This window comes from Lepus europaeus, chromosome 1 (genome assembly GCF_033115175.1).
Source record: "Lepus europaeus isolate LE1 chromosome 1, mLepTim1.pri, whole genome shotgun sequence".
In the NCBI taxonomy this organism is placed as follows: domain Eukaryota; kingdom Metazoa; phylum Chordata; class Mammalia; order Lagomorpha; family Leporidae; genus Lepus; species Lepus europaeus.
Window position 1 is genome coordinate 26,726,228 of NC_084827.1, and position 20,468 is coordinate 26,746,695.

Consider the following 20,468-nt stretch of genomic DNA (forward strand, 5'->3'; position numbering starts at 1 on the left):
ATAATAGCCATCTTTTGAGTTATTTAAGCATGCTAAACGTTTACTGAACAGCTACTACGTGTTGAACTTTGGGCAAGACATCAAAGGCTTCCACAATTCCTGATTTCAGAGAACTCACAGCTAGATGAGTGTTGACTCTTGAAGTGTTTGGTAGGAAAGGGAAAGGGACTGATGGGTAACACTTCAACTCAACTTCTGGGTACTAGAGCATAAGAACTCTCAGAGTTTAGCATTATTTTTAGCATTTCCAATAAGGAATCTAGAATGTCCAAGGTCATTGGCTGGAATTCAAATTTAGGCCTAACTAATTCCAAAGCCATTTCTTTTCCTTGTCCTAGGTTGTTTACTGACAGAAAATTAGAAACTGGAATAAGTAACTATAATTCAATGGGAGAAGTTCTAAAGTATGCCAGTTGCCACAGAAATAAAGACAGGGCAGTTGATTTGGCTTTGGAAGAGGTGAGGGAGTGAGGGAGAAGCTAAACTACTGGGGAAGAGGGTATGCTTAGCCTTAAAGGGTAGAAGATGCCAGCCAGGCAGGGTACTGCCATTCACAACACAACTGGCTTAAAATAAAACAGGTGTAGGAAGCTCAGACGACTCAGTCACAGCTCAGTAGATCATGACAGGCAAAGCCAGTATCCAGATCATGGCTGTTTGACTTCCTCATTTATGCTCTTAACCACAGGAGAAACTCTCATACTGGGGGAAACATGTGACAAGACCGATGAGGGTGCCTCTTTGAATTGTGTGTCCCACGCACCACACTTGCCTTACCAAGTTCTGGGCCTGATGAATGACATGATCAGATATGTGTCTTCACAGGGCTAGTCTGGCTTCAGTATTGTGAATTCTCAGTGTATCTGTGCATCTTCATGTATTTGGGAATAAAATGAAATAATTCTTTATAAAGCAACGTGAATGTTTTTATCAGCCAGGGTCTTTGGTGCCTATGACATACAGCGAGGTCTACAGACTTTAGGGTCACCAGGATTGCTTAAAAAGTGTGGATGCCTGGACCCCAGCCTCAAAGATCCTGGTTTGCCAAAATTTGGAGATTTCTGAAATGTGCAGCTCAATTGTAATTCTAATGTGCAGCTCAATTGACAACAACTGAGTTAGGACACAGCTGCACTGAAAAGCACTGGTAAATGCCTCAGATTGATGCTGGTAAGAAACAGGACTGGTATCCCTCACAATGCTACCAAAGACCAGGCCGGGGACAAGGTCTGCAGGACACCAGGCTCCTCTGTGTGATGTGAGCACTGGTGTTCCACGCAACTCCCCAGTTCTATGAATCCTAAAGGTTTGGGCCTGGAGCCCAGCTGTTTTCCGAGCACACATCCTTTTCTGTGCTGGGGCCTGTCCTTTCTTGTATTGCCATCCAAGTGCTCCTTGTACCTCCTGCTCTCTGGGAAATGAGACTGGTCCAGGACTGGCATAAAGTAACACTGAAAGCAGGACAATTTTGTGGTTGAGATGGACAAAATGCCTACCTTCAAGAGATTGTATGATAACTGATGAGATGCTAACAGTGAGAGGATCAATGGAGTGCAGCCTATGTAACAGAGAGCGGGGCCTCAGATGCCAGCAGGCCTGGTCTTGTGCCCTGGCTCTGTCATTGCTGGAGGATGAACTTGGGGTTCCTGGTCTGAAGAGAAGAACACTGCCAGGTTTTTCAGGGTTCTTGTGGTGTGACTCAGGGAGGTCACAGAGATCACAAGCTGCTTCACAGTAGCTTGCCAGGCTTGCGTGCGTCAGGTTGTTTCAGTCTCCAGCTGAATTAAATTGGTGGTTGTTTTCAGGTAGTAAAAGTCATTTTTTTTTTTACTTGAAGCTTTCCTGCTTCCATCTTGACCTTCTTTTGTATAAAGGAGTGCTGTGTGCATGTCTTTGACACGCTGGAGGATTCAAAGAAAAAACATAGTGCTTCCTTTTTTCTTTGCTAAAATGATACTTTTCTCTGCTAAAATGATATTTTTCTTTGCTAAGATGATATTTTTCCAAGGTCTTGTTTGAGTTTCCTCTTGTAGATGGAGTTTTTCCTGACCACTCCAGTCCTGTTCACTCTTCTTTTGTCTGGACCCAATTGGATGTCAGACACTTTGATGTCTGAAGATGTTCTGGGTGTTGTATTATTCAGGCAGCAGTTCAAGTGTGCCAGTCTGTTGCCCAAGCCAGGTTGTTAAGCTTCCCTTGTCCCTCTGCTTGCTCTGCTACCATCACTCTTTGCAATGAAGCAGCCCTTGAATAATTCACACAATCCTAATGGGGCAGCCAGAGAACCTCTCTGGATTCTACTTGAAGTTGAAGCCTTAAACTTTTCCAGCAGCTGGACCAATCTATGAATTGGGGTGTATCTCTTCATCCTATATCCTTGCCATAGTTTCCTGCCAATGGTATCCTTCCCGATTTCTAATGTGATTCTTAACACATACACATGCTCGGAGCCAGTGGCCAGCCCTCTCCTAGCTACCCCCTGCCCTGAATTGGTAACATACATTCATGCCTACATGGCATCTGAGAGCACCATGGCAGGGATTTGCCCTCATCTCCTTCAGTGTCTTCTTCCAAACTACCCCAGCGAGACATACTCATACCCTAAGTAAGATCTGTGCTTGCTCTGCAAACGTAGCTTCAAGACGAGTTGTCGAGCTCTCTTTGCTAGGCCTTGCTGCACCCTGACTGCAGGCCCCAGCCCCTCCCTTGTAGGAATTCTCTCCCACTGCCTGTGGCCATTCATCAAGCAGTTTTCAGGTGGCTTGCTCTGCAGTGCTGTCCTGTGTCACTGTTCTTCTCCAGACACTAATCCAGAAATGAACCTAATTAGGAGGACAGTATGGTAGAGCAGAAAGAACATGAAATTGGGGCTTGAAAGACATGACTTAAAAATCTGCTTATGGGTGATTCTCCCAATCTCAGTTTTCACCTTTGAAAAATGCATTAGTTCATGGGTTACAGGCAGTGTGTATAGTGCAGCCAGTACAGAGTGGGCCTGAATAAGTGACATCTATGTATTTTCTGTGTTATAATATATAATCATCCGTATCCGTGTGATTCCATGTTTGTTTTTAGTGATCAAATTTATTGTGATGACTTGAATATTTGTTCTAAAACACATGACAGTGATGCTCAGTGGTTAGATGTGTGTATGTGTATGTGGGTAAGTGAAGAGTTAGACTTAGAAGCCTGCAACCTGTCACAGTGAGTAATTAACCACTAATTCTGCAGGGAATGAGTCTTGGGTATGAATACTGACAGGACATAAAGAAGCACATATTCCCTATAAACTGGAAAATATATCTTTCAGCCTTTATCCAAGTCATTAATACAGTGTCAAAAAAGGCTTATTGCTGAACTCCATGATATGCTACTAAAGATACAACTCTGATGTGATGTCACATGACATTGATTACCTGTCATTTGGGGGCCACATTGCCTAGCCATCTGTCAATCTCTAAATGAATCATTACTGTTCAGCTCACATTTCCTGGTTGTGTTCATGATCATTGTATGAACCAGCTGACATATTTCTCGTTGGCAAGGTGCCAGAATGTCATGGTATTTATGGAATTTTTCTTTAACTTTTCTCCCTAATCTTCAAACAAGGAAATAAACCTTTGAATTGCTGTAGGTCACAGAAGTGAGACGAGTGTGGAGACTAAATTTAAGTTAACTTGTGCCTTCTTGATTAGATTTTTTAAAGTTTAGAATCCTATCAGAAGAAATCTGTGCTCAAGAAATGGTAGAGGAATGGTCTGTCTGGAAATGTATACTGTGACGTCCAGAAGGGCTTACGGGAAATTAAATGAAAAGCTTCTGGTTCACACTCTTTCATTTTAGATGGCATTTAATGCCCTGTAGCATGAATCCTGGTCTAAAAGGGCTCCAGTGGTCCCCACAGTGTGGGCAGTATTCTCCTGTCCTTCCAGACTGGAGCCTCAGGCAAGGAACACACAGAGCCCATCTACAGTTAAACTACAGGGATCAGGATCGTTATGTTTAATGACTCCTTCAAGGAAATTCCTGTGAATCTACCTTAAAGCCTTATATTAGACCCCTTGTGCAATGTTGTTTTGTGCAGTTTTAAAGACATGAGCAAAAAAAAGTGTCCAAAGGCACAGTCAGGACAAAAATCCAGTACAACCAGTAGCCCCAACCAGAATTCTCAGCTCTGATTTTATCTTCCAAGATGCTTTTTGTTATCTCAAGGACAATCAGGAAGCTCACAAGCTAAAATAAAGTTTAGTCCTTTCATTAAAATGAAAAAAAAAAAAAAAAAGAAAACAAAAAGCTTCATCTCTCTCTCTCTCTCTCTCTCTCTCTCTCTCTGTGTGTGTGTGTGTGTGTTGGGAAAAGGGATAAAGAGAAGTGCTGAGAAATCAGATAAGCTTGAGAATTGGGGATTTAATTCCATACAATCAGGGGGAGCACTTATTTGAGTTTCGCTGTTTGTTCAACGCATTGTCTTGTGCAGGGGGAGCTGCCCTCTGCTGCCCCTTCCACTAACACCTCCCATATGTGTGTTCTCAACAAACGCCAGAGGTTTGCTACTCTAGGCTGTGAGCTCTTTAGTGTTGCTCTAGCACAGCTTCTGGAACTTAGTAGATATTCAGGAAACGCTTGTTGAAGGAATAAAGGAGTAAATGCAATACAGTAATTTCTCTTATTAATCACTCTCACTCTCTTTGTTCTTTCCATGATTTGTGTGATTGCTGGCACATACACAGTAGGTGCTCAAAATATGCTAGTTATATGAATGAAATGTACAAGAGTGGTAGCTGGTGTGCCATCCAAAAGGGCATAGGGTAAAGAAAAATTGATAATATACTCATCATTTTATCATATAAGTCTTTTAAATGAGTAGCTGTTACATTTGGCTTATTATTTGTCTTCTTTTTTTTTCCAAAAAGCAAACTCTGTTGGGACATAAATCACTGCCTTTTTACCTGGGAGTAAGAAAAAATTTTAAAAGACCTTATACTAGGAGAAACTAAATGCTTGAAAGTGAGATTTGAAAGCTTGGGAGAATGATGGCCTTGTGAATTACATTCGTGGAACAATTTGAATATGGGATGTGGATTATGATGGTTTCATTAAACATTTTTCCCTGAGCACAGTTGCTTCTTTTTGCAAATAATGCCGACAAACCCAAGGGGAAGAAGCTGTTGTAATCACACCAGTGCCTTTCTGATGTTCCTCAGGTTGTGAACGTAGCAGGGGGAGTCTCCTTTCTTGATGCAGTTACTGCCATGGATTATTTCCCAGGATTAAACTTGGAAGGCTACCCTAACAGAGACAGCACAAAATATGCAGAGATTTATGGCATTCCATCTGCTCACACTTTGTTGCGAGGGACGCTGAGATATCAGGTAAGCATCTATACTTTTGTATTTTTAAATTTCTAAAAGCCATTATTTGAGAAAGAGAGGGAGAAGGAGATGGAGGAGAGAGAGAAAAGGAGAGAGAGAGGGAGAAAATAGAGAGAGCTCTCTTGTACTGGTTCACCTCCAAATGCCCAGGCACCCCCAATGTGGGATTTTAACTGCTAGGCAAAACATTCGCTCCTATTACTACTTTGATATAAATGGTACATAGAATTAATTTTCTGTAGTAATCAAAATAATTGAGATGCTAAAATAAGTTGGAGTCTATTTTCTCAGGAAACTTGTGAGTGACTGTTTTAAGAGACTTAAAATAGCAGAAGAACTTGTTGACTGGTTAGGAGATGGGGTTAGGTGGAGGACCAGCTTCAGGCTCAGTGACATTTGGGGAGCAAAGGACCACACCAGGACCCCATGTCTGTTCGTATCTCAGCAGTTCCTTCCAGAGTTACAGCAGTCTGAAGTTCCACACAGTGGCACCATCCATGGCTTCTTAGGTTCAAATCCAGTGGAGATGAAACAGTACATCATTCTAATAGTTGAATATATACCTTTGTCTTGTTGGCTAGTACTGGTCCCTGAGGTTAGTGGGATAAAATGTGCCAATCGGCTTTGGCATGCTGGGTACATCCCTAGAGCTGAAGGTGGAGTAGCATCACTGGAAAAATGTGAACTGGACTGGGGAAAAGGAGTGGACTGAGAGGGGCTTCCCCAAAGCAAATCTGAAAGATTTTTAACCACAAAATACAGAGTACATTCTAGAAACGTAAATACAGCGTTTACTATACATTTGTGAACCAGGAAGAACAGTTTTAAGTATGCCTAAATCAAGACAACCAGTGTAATGATTTCCTAGCATTGCTGATTCCAACTGGCTTGAAAGAACAGAAAGGCATCTGCTGAACTCAGCTGGGAGCAGGGTTGGCGCCTTCAGTCACACACGTCGGTTGAGCTCCATCTCCCTCATCATGGCACCTTCTTCCATATGTCTCAAGTGTCCTCTGCTCTTCCTGTGTAGGATGAGTCATTGGCTTTAGGGCCTACCCTAAGTCCTGGTTTCACATCAAGGTCCTTAGCTAATTTTATCTGCAAATATCAAATAAACTCAGTCTGCGGCTCTGGAGGTGACGACTTTGGGGGAAGGGTGCTGCAGCATCCATAAAAAACATGCACCTCCAAGAATGAGCAATCTGCTTTCAGGGCTGGCCTTGTGGCACTGGGTTTAAGCTGCCACATATGTGATGCCACAATGCTGGCATCACATGTTTCAGTCCCAGCTGCTCCACTCCTGATCCAGCTCCCTGCTAATGCTCATGGGAAAGCAGCGGAAGATGACTGAAATTCCTGGGCCCTTGCCAATCACGTGGGAGAGCTGGCTGGAGTTCCAGGCTCCTGCATCCAGCCTAGCTTAGCCCTGGTTGTTGCAGCCATTTTGGGAATGAACCAATGAATGGAAGATCCCCTCTCCCTCTCCCTCTCCCTCTCCCTCTCCCTCTCCCTCTCCCTCTCCCTCTCCCTCTCCCTCTCCCTTTCCCTATCCCTCTCCTTCTCCCTCCCTCCCCCTCCCCAACTCTGCCTATCAAATAAATAAATAAATAAATCTAAAAAACGGAAATCTGTTTTCAGCTACATCTGTCCTGTGAAGTTTCCTAGGGCAGAGAGGTGATACTGTGTGTTATCTATTATTCACTAATTACCTTTTTTCCTATGTGATATAAGGATCCTGGGACTGTCAGAGATGGGCTTTGATTCTATGCACTCTCTTCTTGTTCTTTCTTACCTTCTTTTTTTTAAAAGATTCATTTATTTATTTGAAAGGCAGATAGAAAAATCTTCCATCCACTGGTTCACTCCCCAATTGGCCCCAACGGCTGGAACTGAGTCTATCTGAAGCCAGGAGCCAGGAGCTTCTTCTGGGTTTCCCATGTGGGTGCAGGCCATCTTTTACTGCTTTTCCAGGGTGTAGCAGAGAGCTAGGTTGAAAATGGAGCAGCCAGGACTTGAACATGTGCCCATATGGGGTGCTAGCACTGCAGGTGGCAGTTTTACCAGCTATGCCACAGCGCTGGCTGGCCCCTGTCTTACCTTCTGACATGCTGTTATACCTTTGCCTGGGGCTTGTGCCCCAGACACCTGCACTGTTTCCCTTGGTCTGCTTCAGACCTGTTCTTTGTGAGCCTCCCTATACCATGTGAGTTAAATGACCAATCCCTCAGCAAAGATGCTTTCTATTCTCCTTCACTACATGAAGTGGCAGCAGGATCCAGTGGACACTTGGAGCAGTATTCATATGTGAAGGAGATTAGTTCCACAGTGTTGATGTGGGAAGACTGGCCTCTGGCTTGCCTTGTTTCTGTCCATGACTAGTTCTGATTTATTCCTTTTCTCATATATAAAAGTTTCATTGTGTTTATTTAAGGTATACAATATGATGTTATGGGATATATGTAGAAAGTGAAAAGGATTCCACACCGATGTAAATGAGCATAAACATCTTCTCATATAGTTTTTGTGGTAAGGACAGCTAAAACCCAACTACATAAATCCCAACTACAGTACAGTTAAATACCTGTAGTCCTCACATTGTACATTAGGGCTCTAGATTTGCATCCTGCATATTTCCTACTTTGTATCTTTTGACCTACATCTCCCTAAAACCTTCTGTTCCCCAAGACCCTGGTTACCATTTTTTATTCATCTGCATATTTGGCTTTTTTTTTTTTTAAGATTCTACATATAATAGGCATCATGTACTATTTTTCTTTTTGTGTCTGACTTATTTCACTTAGGTTAGTGGCTTCCAGGTCTGTTCTCCTACTTGTTCTAAAAAAAAAAAAAAAAAAAAAAAAAAAGATAACCACTACATTTCCTAACTTTTAGAATACATTTATGGGCACTTCGCATTTACTTTTCAGCATCTTTATTTGTATTTTTATGTGTTTTTTTATTGCATCCTATAAAATATTATAAGTTCCTGGTAGATATAGTTTTGTGAATGTAATATCCTTCTCATCCAGCAATCAAACGAGACATCAATTAAAAATATCCTGTGGAGATCTCGAAACTGGCTCTTTCATAGGCCTTTAGGCACAGTAGAAAGTCTAGCCTGAGTTGATGCCATACCAACCCCAGCTCTGGCAGATTTCTTTAAAATTTTTATTTATTTATTTGTTTGTTTTCAATTTGTTTCAAAGTGAGAAAGATGGTGAGATAGAGCGATCTCCCATTTGCTGGTTCATTACCCGTAATGTTCCAACAGCCAGGGCTGGGCCAGCCCAAAGTCAGGAGCCCAGAATTCCATCCAGGTTTCCTATGTTAGGATGGCAGTGGGGCAAGCACTTGGGCCATCATCCGCTGCCTCCCAGGTGCATTAGCAGGAAGCTGGATCCGAAGTGGAGGTGCGGAAACTTGAACCCATCCTCTGATTATGAAATGCAAGTGGCCCAAGTGGAGTCTTCACCACTGTGCTAAATGCTCTTTTTTTGTATCCAGTTGTTGGTATTTTGTGATAGCTTTTAGTATAATGTTTTGCCAAATAGGAAGACACAGGAATAAAATCTTTTAATTATTTAAGAATTGAATAAAACTCTCAAGATTATGTATAGATGAGTGTCATCTCTATAGAATCTCTCAGAAGGGAGATATCTCAGTGTTCATCTCTATGGTGCCCCCATCCTAGGAAATGTCAGAAACCCTCCAGTGATCTGACTGTTCTTTGCAATGTCAGAGAGGAGAGGTTGTCTTTCACATATGACAGGGAGACCTTGGCCTGTCTCCTACTCTGTCTATGCATGGCCTTCTAGACCCAGCTTAACAGTACTTGTCCATGGAATCTTTCCTAATTCCTTTTTCTGGAGCTCCCACTCAATCTATGTGAATTTCTTCTCCTTGTTGCCCCAATGCAGTGTGTTTGCCTCTGGTATAGCTCTATACTGTTCTAGGTTAGTCATTGGTGGTCATGTATTTTTGCTCATCTTGTTTCAAGGATTACTTGACTTGTCTGACCCTTCTACTGGGCTGTAGTTTCTTCTTGGGTGAGGACTATGTTTTTCATCTCTGTAGTTTCAGCCCCTGGCACAGATTTAGCATATGGGAACGGCATGCTAAGGCCTTATAGATTAATGAATATATAAAATAAATTCATTTCTAGAGGTCACTATAAGACCCTATTTCTGAGATTAAGAAATAGCTCCAAAGTCAGTATTTTAGATGTTGGATAAAGGAATTCTCAGCACCTGTCAGAACCTAGAAGTCAGCTGTGGGTGTTCCTTTTGTTTCTTCTCTTTGAAGTTGACTCACATTGAGTTAGCACAAACAAACTTGAGTCCTTTCATTAGCAACCTTTGAAAGGTTTAAACAATATCACCTTGTAGAAATGTGGGAATTTCTAGTTGACCACACATTTCACACAGTGAAATCTCTGGTGACCACAGGAACTTTTAAAATTTTATTAACTTTGTTGCTTCCCAAAGTTATTTCTCATACTTTTCCCTATCTCTCCTTCTCTCACACTCTCTCTCTTCTTTCTCTCCTCCTCTTTCCCTCTCCCCTTTCCTTCTCCCTCTCTTCCTCTCTCTGTCTCTCAGCTTGCCCAGTAACTACAGCAGCTACAACTTCCTTGTTTTAGCTCTCCCATCCTTCTGCAGATTTGCATACAGGAGAAAAATGTCTTATGGTTTTCCTTTACTTCATCTGTCAATTAAAACCATTTATCAATATTTGTTCTCCATCAGCAGACTGTAATGTGGGGATGTTGGAAAATGGGGTGAGGGAATAGAGTTGAAGGATAAGTATATACAACTAGTATATATATATATTACAGAATATATATATAAATATATAATAAATATATAAATATATATATTTCCTAATATATATATAACTATATAATTCCCTTGCTTTTTATACATGGAGTCCAACAGCTAAAAAGATAATTACAATTTGTGTCAATTTCCTTTATATAGGTACTCAGCTACCTAGGGGGTCAGGAGATGTACTGGGCTGGATCATAAGGCAGGAGTCAACATTTTGTAGGTGGAGGATGCTGGCCAAAGTGTTCCAGGCACGGGAGCAGTGTGTAAGGAGGCACTGGTCCCTGGAAGATCACAGTACATTTGGGGAATGGTGTGAGGTGGATACCGTGATTGGAGTCAGACTTATCCTGTAGATGATGGAGGACACATGAGAAAAAACTGATACCTACCCCTCTTCCTGCTCCTTATATGTTTTAGGGTGTTTTTTTTTAAGATTTATTTTGTTTATTTGAAATGCAGAGTCACAGACAGGGGAAAGAGAGAGAGATCGAGAGATCGAGAAATCTTCCATCCGTTGATTCATTCCCCAAATGGCTGCAGTGGCCAGGGCTGGGCCAGACCAAAGCTAGGAGCCAGGAGCTTCTTCTGGGTCTCCCGTGTGGATGGAGGAGCCCAAGCACTTGGGCCATCTTCTGCTATTTTCCCAGGTGCATTATCAGTGGAGTAGCTGGGACCCGACCATATGTGATGCTGGCATTGCAGGCAGCAGCTTTATCAGCTACACTACAACGCCAGTCCCAGGGTCGTGGCTTTTAGTCAATAGAATGGATTATTTGCTTTTGAGGAGATATCCTTATAATTTCCTCCTTCCGCTATAAGAAAGGGAACACCTGACTATTCTATTCAATGATATTCTGCTGAGCCGACAGCTTTTAATACATGGGGAAATTTGCCATTATGCCATCAGGAGAATGCAGAAATAGAACACTCAGTTTTCCAGGGTCTCATATAAACCAGTGAAATTGTTATGACATGACTGATCCCAATTTGAGCTTGGGATGGTTGTATCCATATCAGCAATACAACTATTTTTACCCTGTTTTCTAAAGTAGTTGTGCCGATAGATCCCTCTTTTCATTTTCAAAAAAGGTTTAACATTTTTTTTCTTTGAAGATAAAAGTTTCACACACTGTGTTGAAATTCTTATTTCAGGGATATTCCAAGGCTTTGAATGGATTTGTGAAATTGGGTCTTATAAACAGAGAAGCGTATCCTGCCCTTCGACCTGAGGCCAATCCTCTCACCTGGGTGAGTGACTGCAGAGTGCTGTGCTGCCTCCTTGCTCCTATGAAATGGGCAAGTGTGAACTGCTTCAAACCAGCATAATAATTATGTTCCCAAAGTTGCTTTTATGAAATGCATGAAATTTGTATATCTTAAATAAAAGGTTTCTGGGGAAAAAAAATCTAAATAAAAAAAGAAGCCCATTCTGTAGCGTATGTGCAGGAAGATAAACCCACACCTCGGAGTTCCCTTTCCTTTCACTGTATGGGTGCATGGAAAGGACCTCGGGAAATCAGGCCTGTTTTTTTTGCAGTAACTTCTACCATTCGGTTATTTCCTGAGTCCCGAGCGGAGATGTGCTGATATCTACACTGAGCTCTGGGATCTCCCAGTTGTCTGAATGATGACCTAGGGCAGATGATATTTGGCTCTGGTGAATGTGATAATCCAGGAGACATGTGGGTGCATCACGGAATTGGATTCCCAATCTTCAGATCCCATTAATCCTTTCACTCATCCATTCATAACCATAAGGAATTTGGGTTTCAGTTACTGAGTTTATCCCTGTATCTGTTATATCAAAACCATGGGGTATCAGGGTTGGAAGAGACTTTGGAAATTTGGAACTGAATGTGAAGTAGAGTTTCTGCTAACTGCCAGGAATTGACTCATCACCATCTTGTCATTCAATTTAAACAAATATGCTCATATTCCAGTAGAAATATCCAAAATATAGCTCAAAGAGAAAAAGACTTATATATTACTAATCCCATAAAATTTTCCAAAAAATTTCCAAAAGAAACTTTGGTATTCTTGCTAGCTAGTTGCTTTTTATTTCAGTTTTTGTTTTTTGTTAGTGTATATCCGTGAACATTTTCAGTCTAAGTTTTACCTGTCATAAATTTACTTGTTGGATTGAAGTGAAACAAATATTTGTTGAGGCAACTGAATTGGGAAGGTTGGTGCAGGCATTTTTAGGGACGTCCCTGTATCTTGGTGACTATCATCTAGAACAGGGTTAATAGACTTCTTTTGTAAAAGACCAGATTGTAAATATTTTGAACTTTATGGGCTCTGCTGTCTGTTGGAACCACTAAGATAAGTAATGCTACACATAAATAAATGAGCATGATGCATTTCTTTTTCTATTTTTTGAATGCATTTCAATTAAACTTTTATTTAAAAAACCAGGTGGTGAGCCAAATTTGGTCTATCAACCAGTTTGCTGACCCTTGATCTGGAGCTTAGCATTTCCTTTACAATCCTGGAAAAAGTCTTGTTTAGAAATTAGAAAAAAAGCAATAGCCACTGGTGAAGGGGTCTTATTTTGAGATTTATTACCTGCAAGGTCTTTCTCAGCTCTTGAATCTATAAAAGAACTTTAGTTGCTACTGCCAACCATAGTATCAAGCCCCTTCCACTTTGTCCTGCCCAAAATTGACTGCTTCTCGGAGAGTAGTGAAGAATAGGTGAATAAGCTGATGGTGAATCTTCAAATCTTCAAAGGAAGAAATGTGCTGTTAAGTGTAGGACCATCTATTTAGTACTGAGTTGATGTTATGACCCATTTTTATTGTTGAAACCTCATTCTGGAATATGATACATCTACTGACATGTAGGAGCACAAACATGTGTATATGTATATGCCATATATGCAGTTTCCTACTAGTATAATTAAAAAATTTAAGGTGTGTTTGAGATTCAATGTCTTATGGGATAGCTTATAAGTTAATTTATATTTTGTTTTATTAGGGACTTAGAGTTTTTTATCATTATTTTTCTAACCAGAAAGAACTCCTCTGTGACTTAGTTGAGATTTCACCCTCCTCCAAGCATGATGAGCTGAAGGAAGCTGTTCTTAAGAAACTAGGAGGGGACAGCACCCAGATGGAGGCTGCTGAATGGTAAGACACCTGCCACTCAGCTTGGAGCTGATACACTGGATCTACCATCATTTGGTCCTTTCTAGTCAAGAAAGGTCAAAGATAGAGGCAAACATTTTGCATTTGTCTTTGACTATTTTGGTTCTTTAGTGTTGATCCATTATAGATTACCAAGTACCACATTCATGTGGGGGATAAAAAGGAGACAAAGAGAGGAACTCAGTGGCAATTATGATTGGGAAATACTTGTTTTGAAACACTTTACCATCCAATTTCCAAGCACAGTGGGATATTTTTGCTTTCATGTAGGAAATTCTCTCCGTATTTTCCCAATTACTTCAAAACTTTCATTTACATAATTGCTGTGCATTATGCTGACATACTTAATGTGGGAGAACTAACCTGTAAATTCATCTAAAAATGCTTTGTAATAATGAGAACTTATATTTCATTCTCTCTACTGTACTATAGGGAGCCATGCCTGGGGGAATCTGGGGATGATTCTAAAGGTTGAAACATTACTATTGTCATCTTACAATTAAGATACTCATAGATTGGAATGTCACCTTATGATTCTGCTCTTTCAGAATAACATTTTTTTAGGACCGGCATCATGGCTCACTTGGTTAATCCTCCACCTGTGGCACCGGCATCCCATATGGGTGCCGGGTTCTAGTCCCAGTTGCTCCTCTTCCAGTCCAGCTCTCTGCTGTGGCCCGGGAAGGCCATGGAGGATAGCCCAAGTGCTTGGACCCCTGCACCCACATGGGAGATCAGGAGGAAGCACCTGGCTCCTGGCTTCGGATTGGTGCAGTATGCCAGCTGTGGAGGCCATTTGGGGGGTGAACCAATGAAAGGAAGACCTTTCTCTCTGTCTCTCTCTCACTAACTCTGCCTGTCTAATAAAAAAGATAACTTTTTTAAAAAGATTTATTTATTTGGAAGGCAGGGTTACAGAGTCAGAGAGAGAGATCTTCCATCTGCTGGTTCACTCCCCAAATGGCTGCAATGGCCAGAGCTGGACCTATCAGAAGCCAGGAACTAGGGGCTTCTTCCAGATCTCCCACGCCGGTGCAGGGGCCCAAGGAATGGGGCATCTTGAACTGCTTTTCCAGGCCATAGCAGAGAGCTGGATTGAAGTGGAGCAGCCACGACTAGATATGGCACCCTTGTGGGATGCCAGCACTGTAGGCAGCAGCTTTACCTGCTAAGCCACAATGCCGGCCCCTCAAGATAAAATTTAAGGTTATCTTTTCTGCTTTTCCAATTGAGAGCACACACAGGCCTTGAACTAATGCAGCCATCTATTGCACTTTTCAGGTTGGGCTTACTTGGAGATGAACAAGTCCCTCATGCAGAGTCTATTGTGGATGCGCTCTCCAAGCATTTGGCAATGAAACTTTCCTATGGTAGGCCATGGGATGTTGACTAACTATCTCTGAAGAATAACAAGATAGAGTCAGTGCAACCAGAGAATTACACTGAAGGCAGGAGCCAACCACTAGGATTGGGGAGGTGTAATGCTAGGGAAAGGGCACTTAGTCTGTTTTTCTAGAGGGAAGAGTATGAGAATCTCTTCTCATTGTCATAGGTAAAAATGAAGTTGGGTAATATGGGAAAGGGAAACAGTGGTTTCATCTTTAAATTTTTAATGCACTAGAGAAAATACTGAAGGAATATTTTAGGAAGTGAAATGTGTGGTGTCTACAGCAGTCTCTTAGTATCTGTAGTCAGGCTGACCTGAACAAAGAAGTGAGACCAGTGTTATACTTTTCTTGAGTTTTTCATTTGGTCTTCATGCTGAAAAGTCCTGTGGATAGTTGTCTAATGACTATGTATAATGTGTAAGGAAACTTCTGAGAGCAGAAGATGAAATTCAATATTTGAGTTGTAATGGTTGTCACATTTTAAAATTTCTTTATTTTAAGGCCCTGAAGAAAAAGATATGATTGTGATGAGAGACAGCTTTGGAATCAGACATCCTTCTGGACACCTAGAAAGTAAAACTATTGATCTTGTGGTTTATGGAGATGTCAATGGCTTCTCAGCCATGGCTAAAACTGTGGGGTTACCCACTGCCATGGCAGCTAAAATGTTGCTTGATGGTAAGTTTTATGCACTTGAGGGCTGAGTCTATTTCTATACCATCACCAAGTCATTCAGTGCATGGATATATAATAATTACTCTTGAACAGAACACTTACAGGCTTCACTAAAAGTGAGCTGTTGTAGAAGGTTCCAGTACTTGTGGGTCATCTTGTGGTGAATAAAGAGCATGGGCTTTGGAGTTAGACCTGATTTCCACCCCAGCTCAGTATCACGGTGGCTCAGTGATGCAGGGTACAAGTTTTTCAGCACCCTGGAGCCAGGGTCTCCTCATCTTGAAAGTGGGTACTTATATGTGTCAGCTTTTCATTATTATAATGAAATATCTGAGATAAGCTACCTAGGAAGAAAAGGGGTTTATTTAGCTCACAGTTTAAGTCCAAGACTGGTTGACCCCATGTGTTTGGGGCAGCAGATGGCAATGCCAGAGCATGATTTGGTGTAGAGGAATGATCACGTGGTGAGCCAGGAAACAGAGATCAGCTGGGTCCAGCTCAGGCTTTTGTAAGCAACCTCTCCTGAGAATTTCCTTCTGAGCACATCCCCAATGACCTCAGGACCTTGAAAGAGGCCCACATCCTAAATGCCACAACTGGATTAAGTTTCCTGTCTTTGGGGTTTTAAGTCCTCTATGATTTAAGGAACAAAATCATATTTAGCCCATAGAAGTATTACCATCCCTAGTTCACATTTGTGTCTGTGTGTTTGTGAAACTTAAGTGAAAGAGCATACCAAATTCCTACCCCCATAAATGGTCCTCCAGGAAATGCAAACTCTCTTTACTTGGTTTTGGCTATTTTGGGAGTGACAGCTCTGAGATAGCAGGAGATATTTACTCATAGATCCTTAAGAATAGAGACAATACTTTATTAATCTTCATATCTCAGCACTGAATAAATATTTCAGACTACCGATGCCCCTTGAACTTTCCATGGGATTACACCTATATACACCCATCATAAGTTAAAAATTTGTTAACTAAAAAATGCATTTTCATAAACCTAACCTATGGATCATTCCAGCACAGCAACACAGTTCACTGAATCATCTTGGTTGTTCACCCTCCTGGTAACAACTGATGCCTCACATCACAAGAGAGTATTGCGTGCATATTGCTAGCCCAGGAACATATCAAACTTAAAAATGTGTGAGGTACAGTTTCCACTGAATGCATGTTGTTTTTGCAGTGTTGTGAAGTTGAAAAAGCGTAAGTTAAACCACATAGTGGGAAACTTCTGTGAGTCAGTTCATGTTTGAGTCTCCACTCTCCCCTTAAGGTTCACTAAGTATCACCTCTGTATAGACCACTTTATTTGACCCTTTTGAAAGACTGAGGAGGGGGTAGAAATCATGACGGCATATGACCATGAAATAATGAGAAAACTTCTCTACAATGACATGTCGGCTAACATAAAATTAAACTGGATTTACTTACGGAGGAACAACAGTGAAGAAGTGATCAGGCATGGGGTCATTGCAGCCTTGAAGCAAAGTGTATGGACTCAATAAAGAGCCTTCCTAATAGGTGACGGTGCTCACATAATCAGGGTGGCTTCAAGTCACTCTGTTGGTGTAATCCCTGTAGCAAAAATAGCACCAGCCAGTTAACAAACCAGTCAGGCCTCCTTTCTTCTCTTTCTTCTCTGTTTGTCCTAGCAGTAATGAGTGCAGCTAGGTGTACAAATTCTGACACTCTTTCTAAATCCAGCTGTGTTTTCAATCTGAAACCTACCCCCTGTCCTCACAGAATGTTGATCAAGTAATCATTTAGTAGGGGACATTTAAACAACTAAGAAATGCCCATTCCTCCAACAACCTACTGAATGAATTTACTGTGGGGTAACACCTTCCATGTGGTGACTCTTGCCGGGGAAATGAAGCTTTTGTACCACCTTTGAAATGGTAATCACACATTTATGTTCCTCTAGGTGAAATCCAAGCCAAAGGCCTGATGGGACCCTTTTCGAAGGAGATCTATGGACCAATACTGGAGCGGATTAAAGCAGAGGGCATTATATATACTACACGGAGCACAATCAAACCATGATTGGGAATTATATTTTGTTTTCATCTTCCCAGGCAACACAGCTCTAATCACTTGTGTGACAAAGATGCTTGTCAATGTGCTATTTTATAAAGTATAAAGCACAATGTATTTTGATTAAATCAATATAATTATTTTTTTAAGCATAAAGCTTTATTTTAATATGAAAATGTTTGGAATAGGAGGTGCCAGTAACTACCAGAATTTAATAATTCTACGTATTTTTTCATAAGCATGTGAAAATGGTAGTGATCATGCTATTTGTTAATTTATTGTGTCACTTTTTTCTTACTAGAACATATTTTCTAAAATCAGAGATGCAGTTTTACTTTTTTGGTTACAAAAATGTCATCCCTTAGCTGTACTTTTGCATTTTTCAAATTGATTCTTTTGAGTCCTTTAGGTTACTTATTAACAAACCTTTACAAAGTGCTATTTAATGCCTTTTTAGAAAACTTACAATTTATTTAGTATTTTTCTTATGGTTTTTCTCTTGAGTTTATGGAAAAGGGACTAAATAACATTAAACCCAACTCATTTGATCACCTCATAAGGCATAGTAAAAGTATTTAACAAAATCAAACACCTTTTTGTAATAAGAGGCCTCAATAAACTAAAAATTAAAGGGAACTTCCTCACTCTGAAAAAGGCATCTATGAAAAACCCAGAGCTTGCCTCCTACTTGATGATGAAAGACCAAATGATTTCTCCCTAAGATCAGCAAGAAGGCAACAGTGTCTGCTCTGAGCCTTTCTGTGCAGCTTATACTGGACAATTAGGCAATAAAATGAAATAAAAATGATTCAGGGTGGAGAGGTAGAAGTAAAACTCTACCACAGATTATGTGATCTTATTCATAGAAACCCAAAGGAAATCCATAGAAAATCCAAAGATACACTCTTAAAGAAAGAATTAATGAATTCAGCAAAGTGTCAGGACAGATTAGTGTTTAGAAACTGTCTTTTTTTATACAGTATCAATAAATGAACAAAGAACAAAAAATGATATTAGAGTGATTCAGTTTTCAGCATCATCAGGAATAGGATAGTAATAGAATTGTGAGTCTAGAAATAATACATTTATGTCTAAAAGGTGCTAAAACAATTCTGAGGGAGGATATCTTTTTTATCAAATGGTGCTTGGAAGTCTATAGATATACATGCAAAATACTGAAATCAAATCCTTACCTCATACCACATATAAAATTTAATTCAAAATGTATTTATACGCTAAATGTAAGAGCTAAAACTGTAAAATGCTTAGAAGAAAACGTAGGTGTAAGTCTTTATGAACTTGTATTAAGTACTGCTTTCTTAAATAAATATCACTCAAAACACATGTAACAAAAGAAAAAAAATAATTCATCGCAGTCATCAAACTTAAAATATTTTGTGCTTCCTAAAACATCAAGAAAGGAAAAAAGACCCACAGAATGAGAGAAAAATGTTGTTGATCTTATATCAGGTAATGGAGGAACTTCTATACAGAATATAAAAAGAACAGTTGTAATTGAACAATAAAAAGATAAATAACCTAATTTTTAAAATAGACAAGGGATCTGCATTGACAATTCTCCAAAGAAGCTATCTAGAAGGCCAATGAGCTCACGCCAAGATTCCCAATATCATTAGCCAGAAGGGGCATATAAATTAAGTGGATGAGATACCACTTTACCCACTAGGACGGACCTAATACAAATGATTACAACGTATACTGGTGAGGATGAGAAATTGGAACCCTCATACCCTACTGGTGGATACTCAGGAAAAAAAATAAAAACATGTATCTACTCAAAAACTCATGCAGAGATGTTCCTAGCAGCTGTATTCATAATAGCTAAAAATAGAAACAACACAAATGTTCAGTGTTCATCAATGAATAAAGGAATATATAAAATGTGATATATGCGTACATTGGGATAGTAGCCAGCCACAGAAAAGAAACAATGCATAGATATTGTCTACAACATGGATAGACATTGAAAATATGCCAAGTGAAGGAAGTTAGCCTCAAAATGCCACATCATTTTATGATTTCATCTATATGAAGTGTCCAGAACAAGAAAATTTATTTATGTGAAAAGTAGATTAATGATTGCCCAGGACTGGAGGGCTGGAAGAGGAAGATAGAGTGACTGCTAATGAGTGTGGAGTTTCTTTTTGGAATAATAAAAACATCGTAGAGTTGACTATGGTAATGGTGGCACCACTGTGGATATACTAAAAACCACTGAATTGTATAATTTGTGTGAATGTATGTGAATTGCACTTACATTGTTATAAAAAGACAAAATAACAAATAAAATTTGTTCCTTTGTGAAATAACTTGTCTTTAGAGATATAAATTGTTTCTTTTACCTTCATGCATTTTGCTCATATCTCATTGAAACTAATTCCGCCTTTGAAGTAAACAGGTGCTAAACTTGGGGTATATAATAATTGAGAAAGCATTTGACGTTTTATTTGGAATGGGTCAAAATGATTAAGGGCTGGCCCATTCTATTATAAATAATATATGTACATCAGTAATCCAAAATAAGTAAATACATTTTTGGGCCAGCCCTGTGGTGCAGCAGAATAAGCCGCCATCCTCAGTGCTAGAATCCCATATGGGTACTGGCTCACTTTTGATTCAGCACCCTGCTAATGTGCTTGGGAAAGCAGCAGATGATGGTGCAAGTAGTTGGGCCCCTGTACCCAAATGGGAGACCAGCAAGAAGCTCCTGGCTCCTGGCTTTGACCTGGCCTAGCCCCAGCTGTTGCGGCCATTTAAGGAGTGAATCAACAGATGGAAGACCACACTCTCTCTCCCCTGTTTAAAAAAAAAATTAAATATATTTTGTAATGGAATTGTTTTCATCACAACATCAGCCAATTAGGAAATATTTTCTGTCACATTGATTTCACCCCCAATCTAGAATATTTCAAAGATTGGGAACTGGGAAAGCAGCACCTTAAGTGGAATGGGGGCACTTGTGAGCTGTCAATATAATTAGTTTGAGCTTTTTGATAAA

The 20,468-nt window shown here is 40.3% G+C and overlaps 1 protein-coding gene across 3 annotated transcripts in view; it reads left to right on the plus strand.

Moving 5' to 3' along the window:
- The window catches only part of AASS (aminoadipate-semialdehyde synthase), a 68,496-nt gene extending 48,717 nt beyond the window's left edge, over nt 1–19,779 (plus strand). For all 3 annotated transcript variants that reach the window (XM_062206607.1, XM_062206531.1, XM_062206583.1), the window contains 6 exons: nt 5,205–5,372; nt 11,351–11,446; nt 13,211–13,326; nt 14,626–14,714; nt 15,234–15,410; nt 17,340–19,779. In XM_062206607.1, the coding sequence (XP_062062591.1) occupies nt 5,205–5,372; nt 11,351–11,446; nt 13,211–13,326; nt 14,626–14,714; nt 15,234–15,410; nt 17,340–17,458 (765 nt within the window). In that variant the 3' untranslated portion in view covers nt 17,459–19,779. The remainder of the gene's footprint in view (nt 1–5,204; nt 5,373–11,350; nt 11,447–13,210; nt 13,327–14,625; nt 14,715–15,233; nt 15,411–17,339) is intronic.
- Nucleotides 19,780–20,468: the final 689 nt, after the last annotated feature.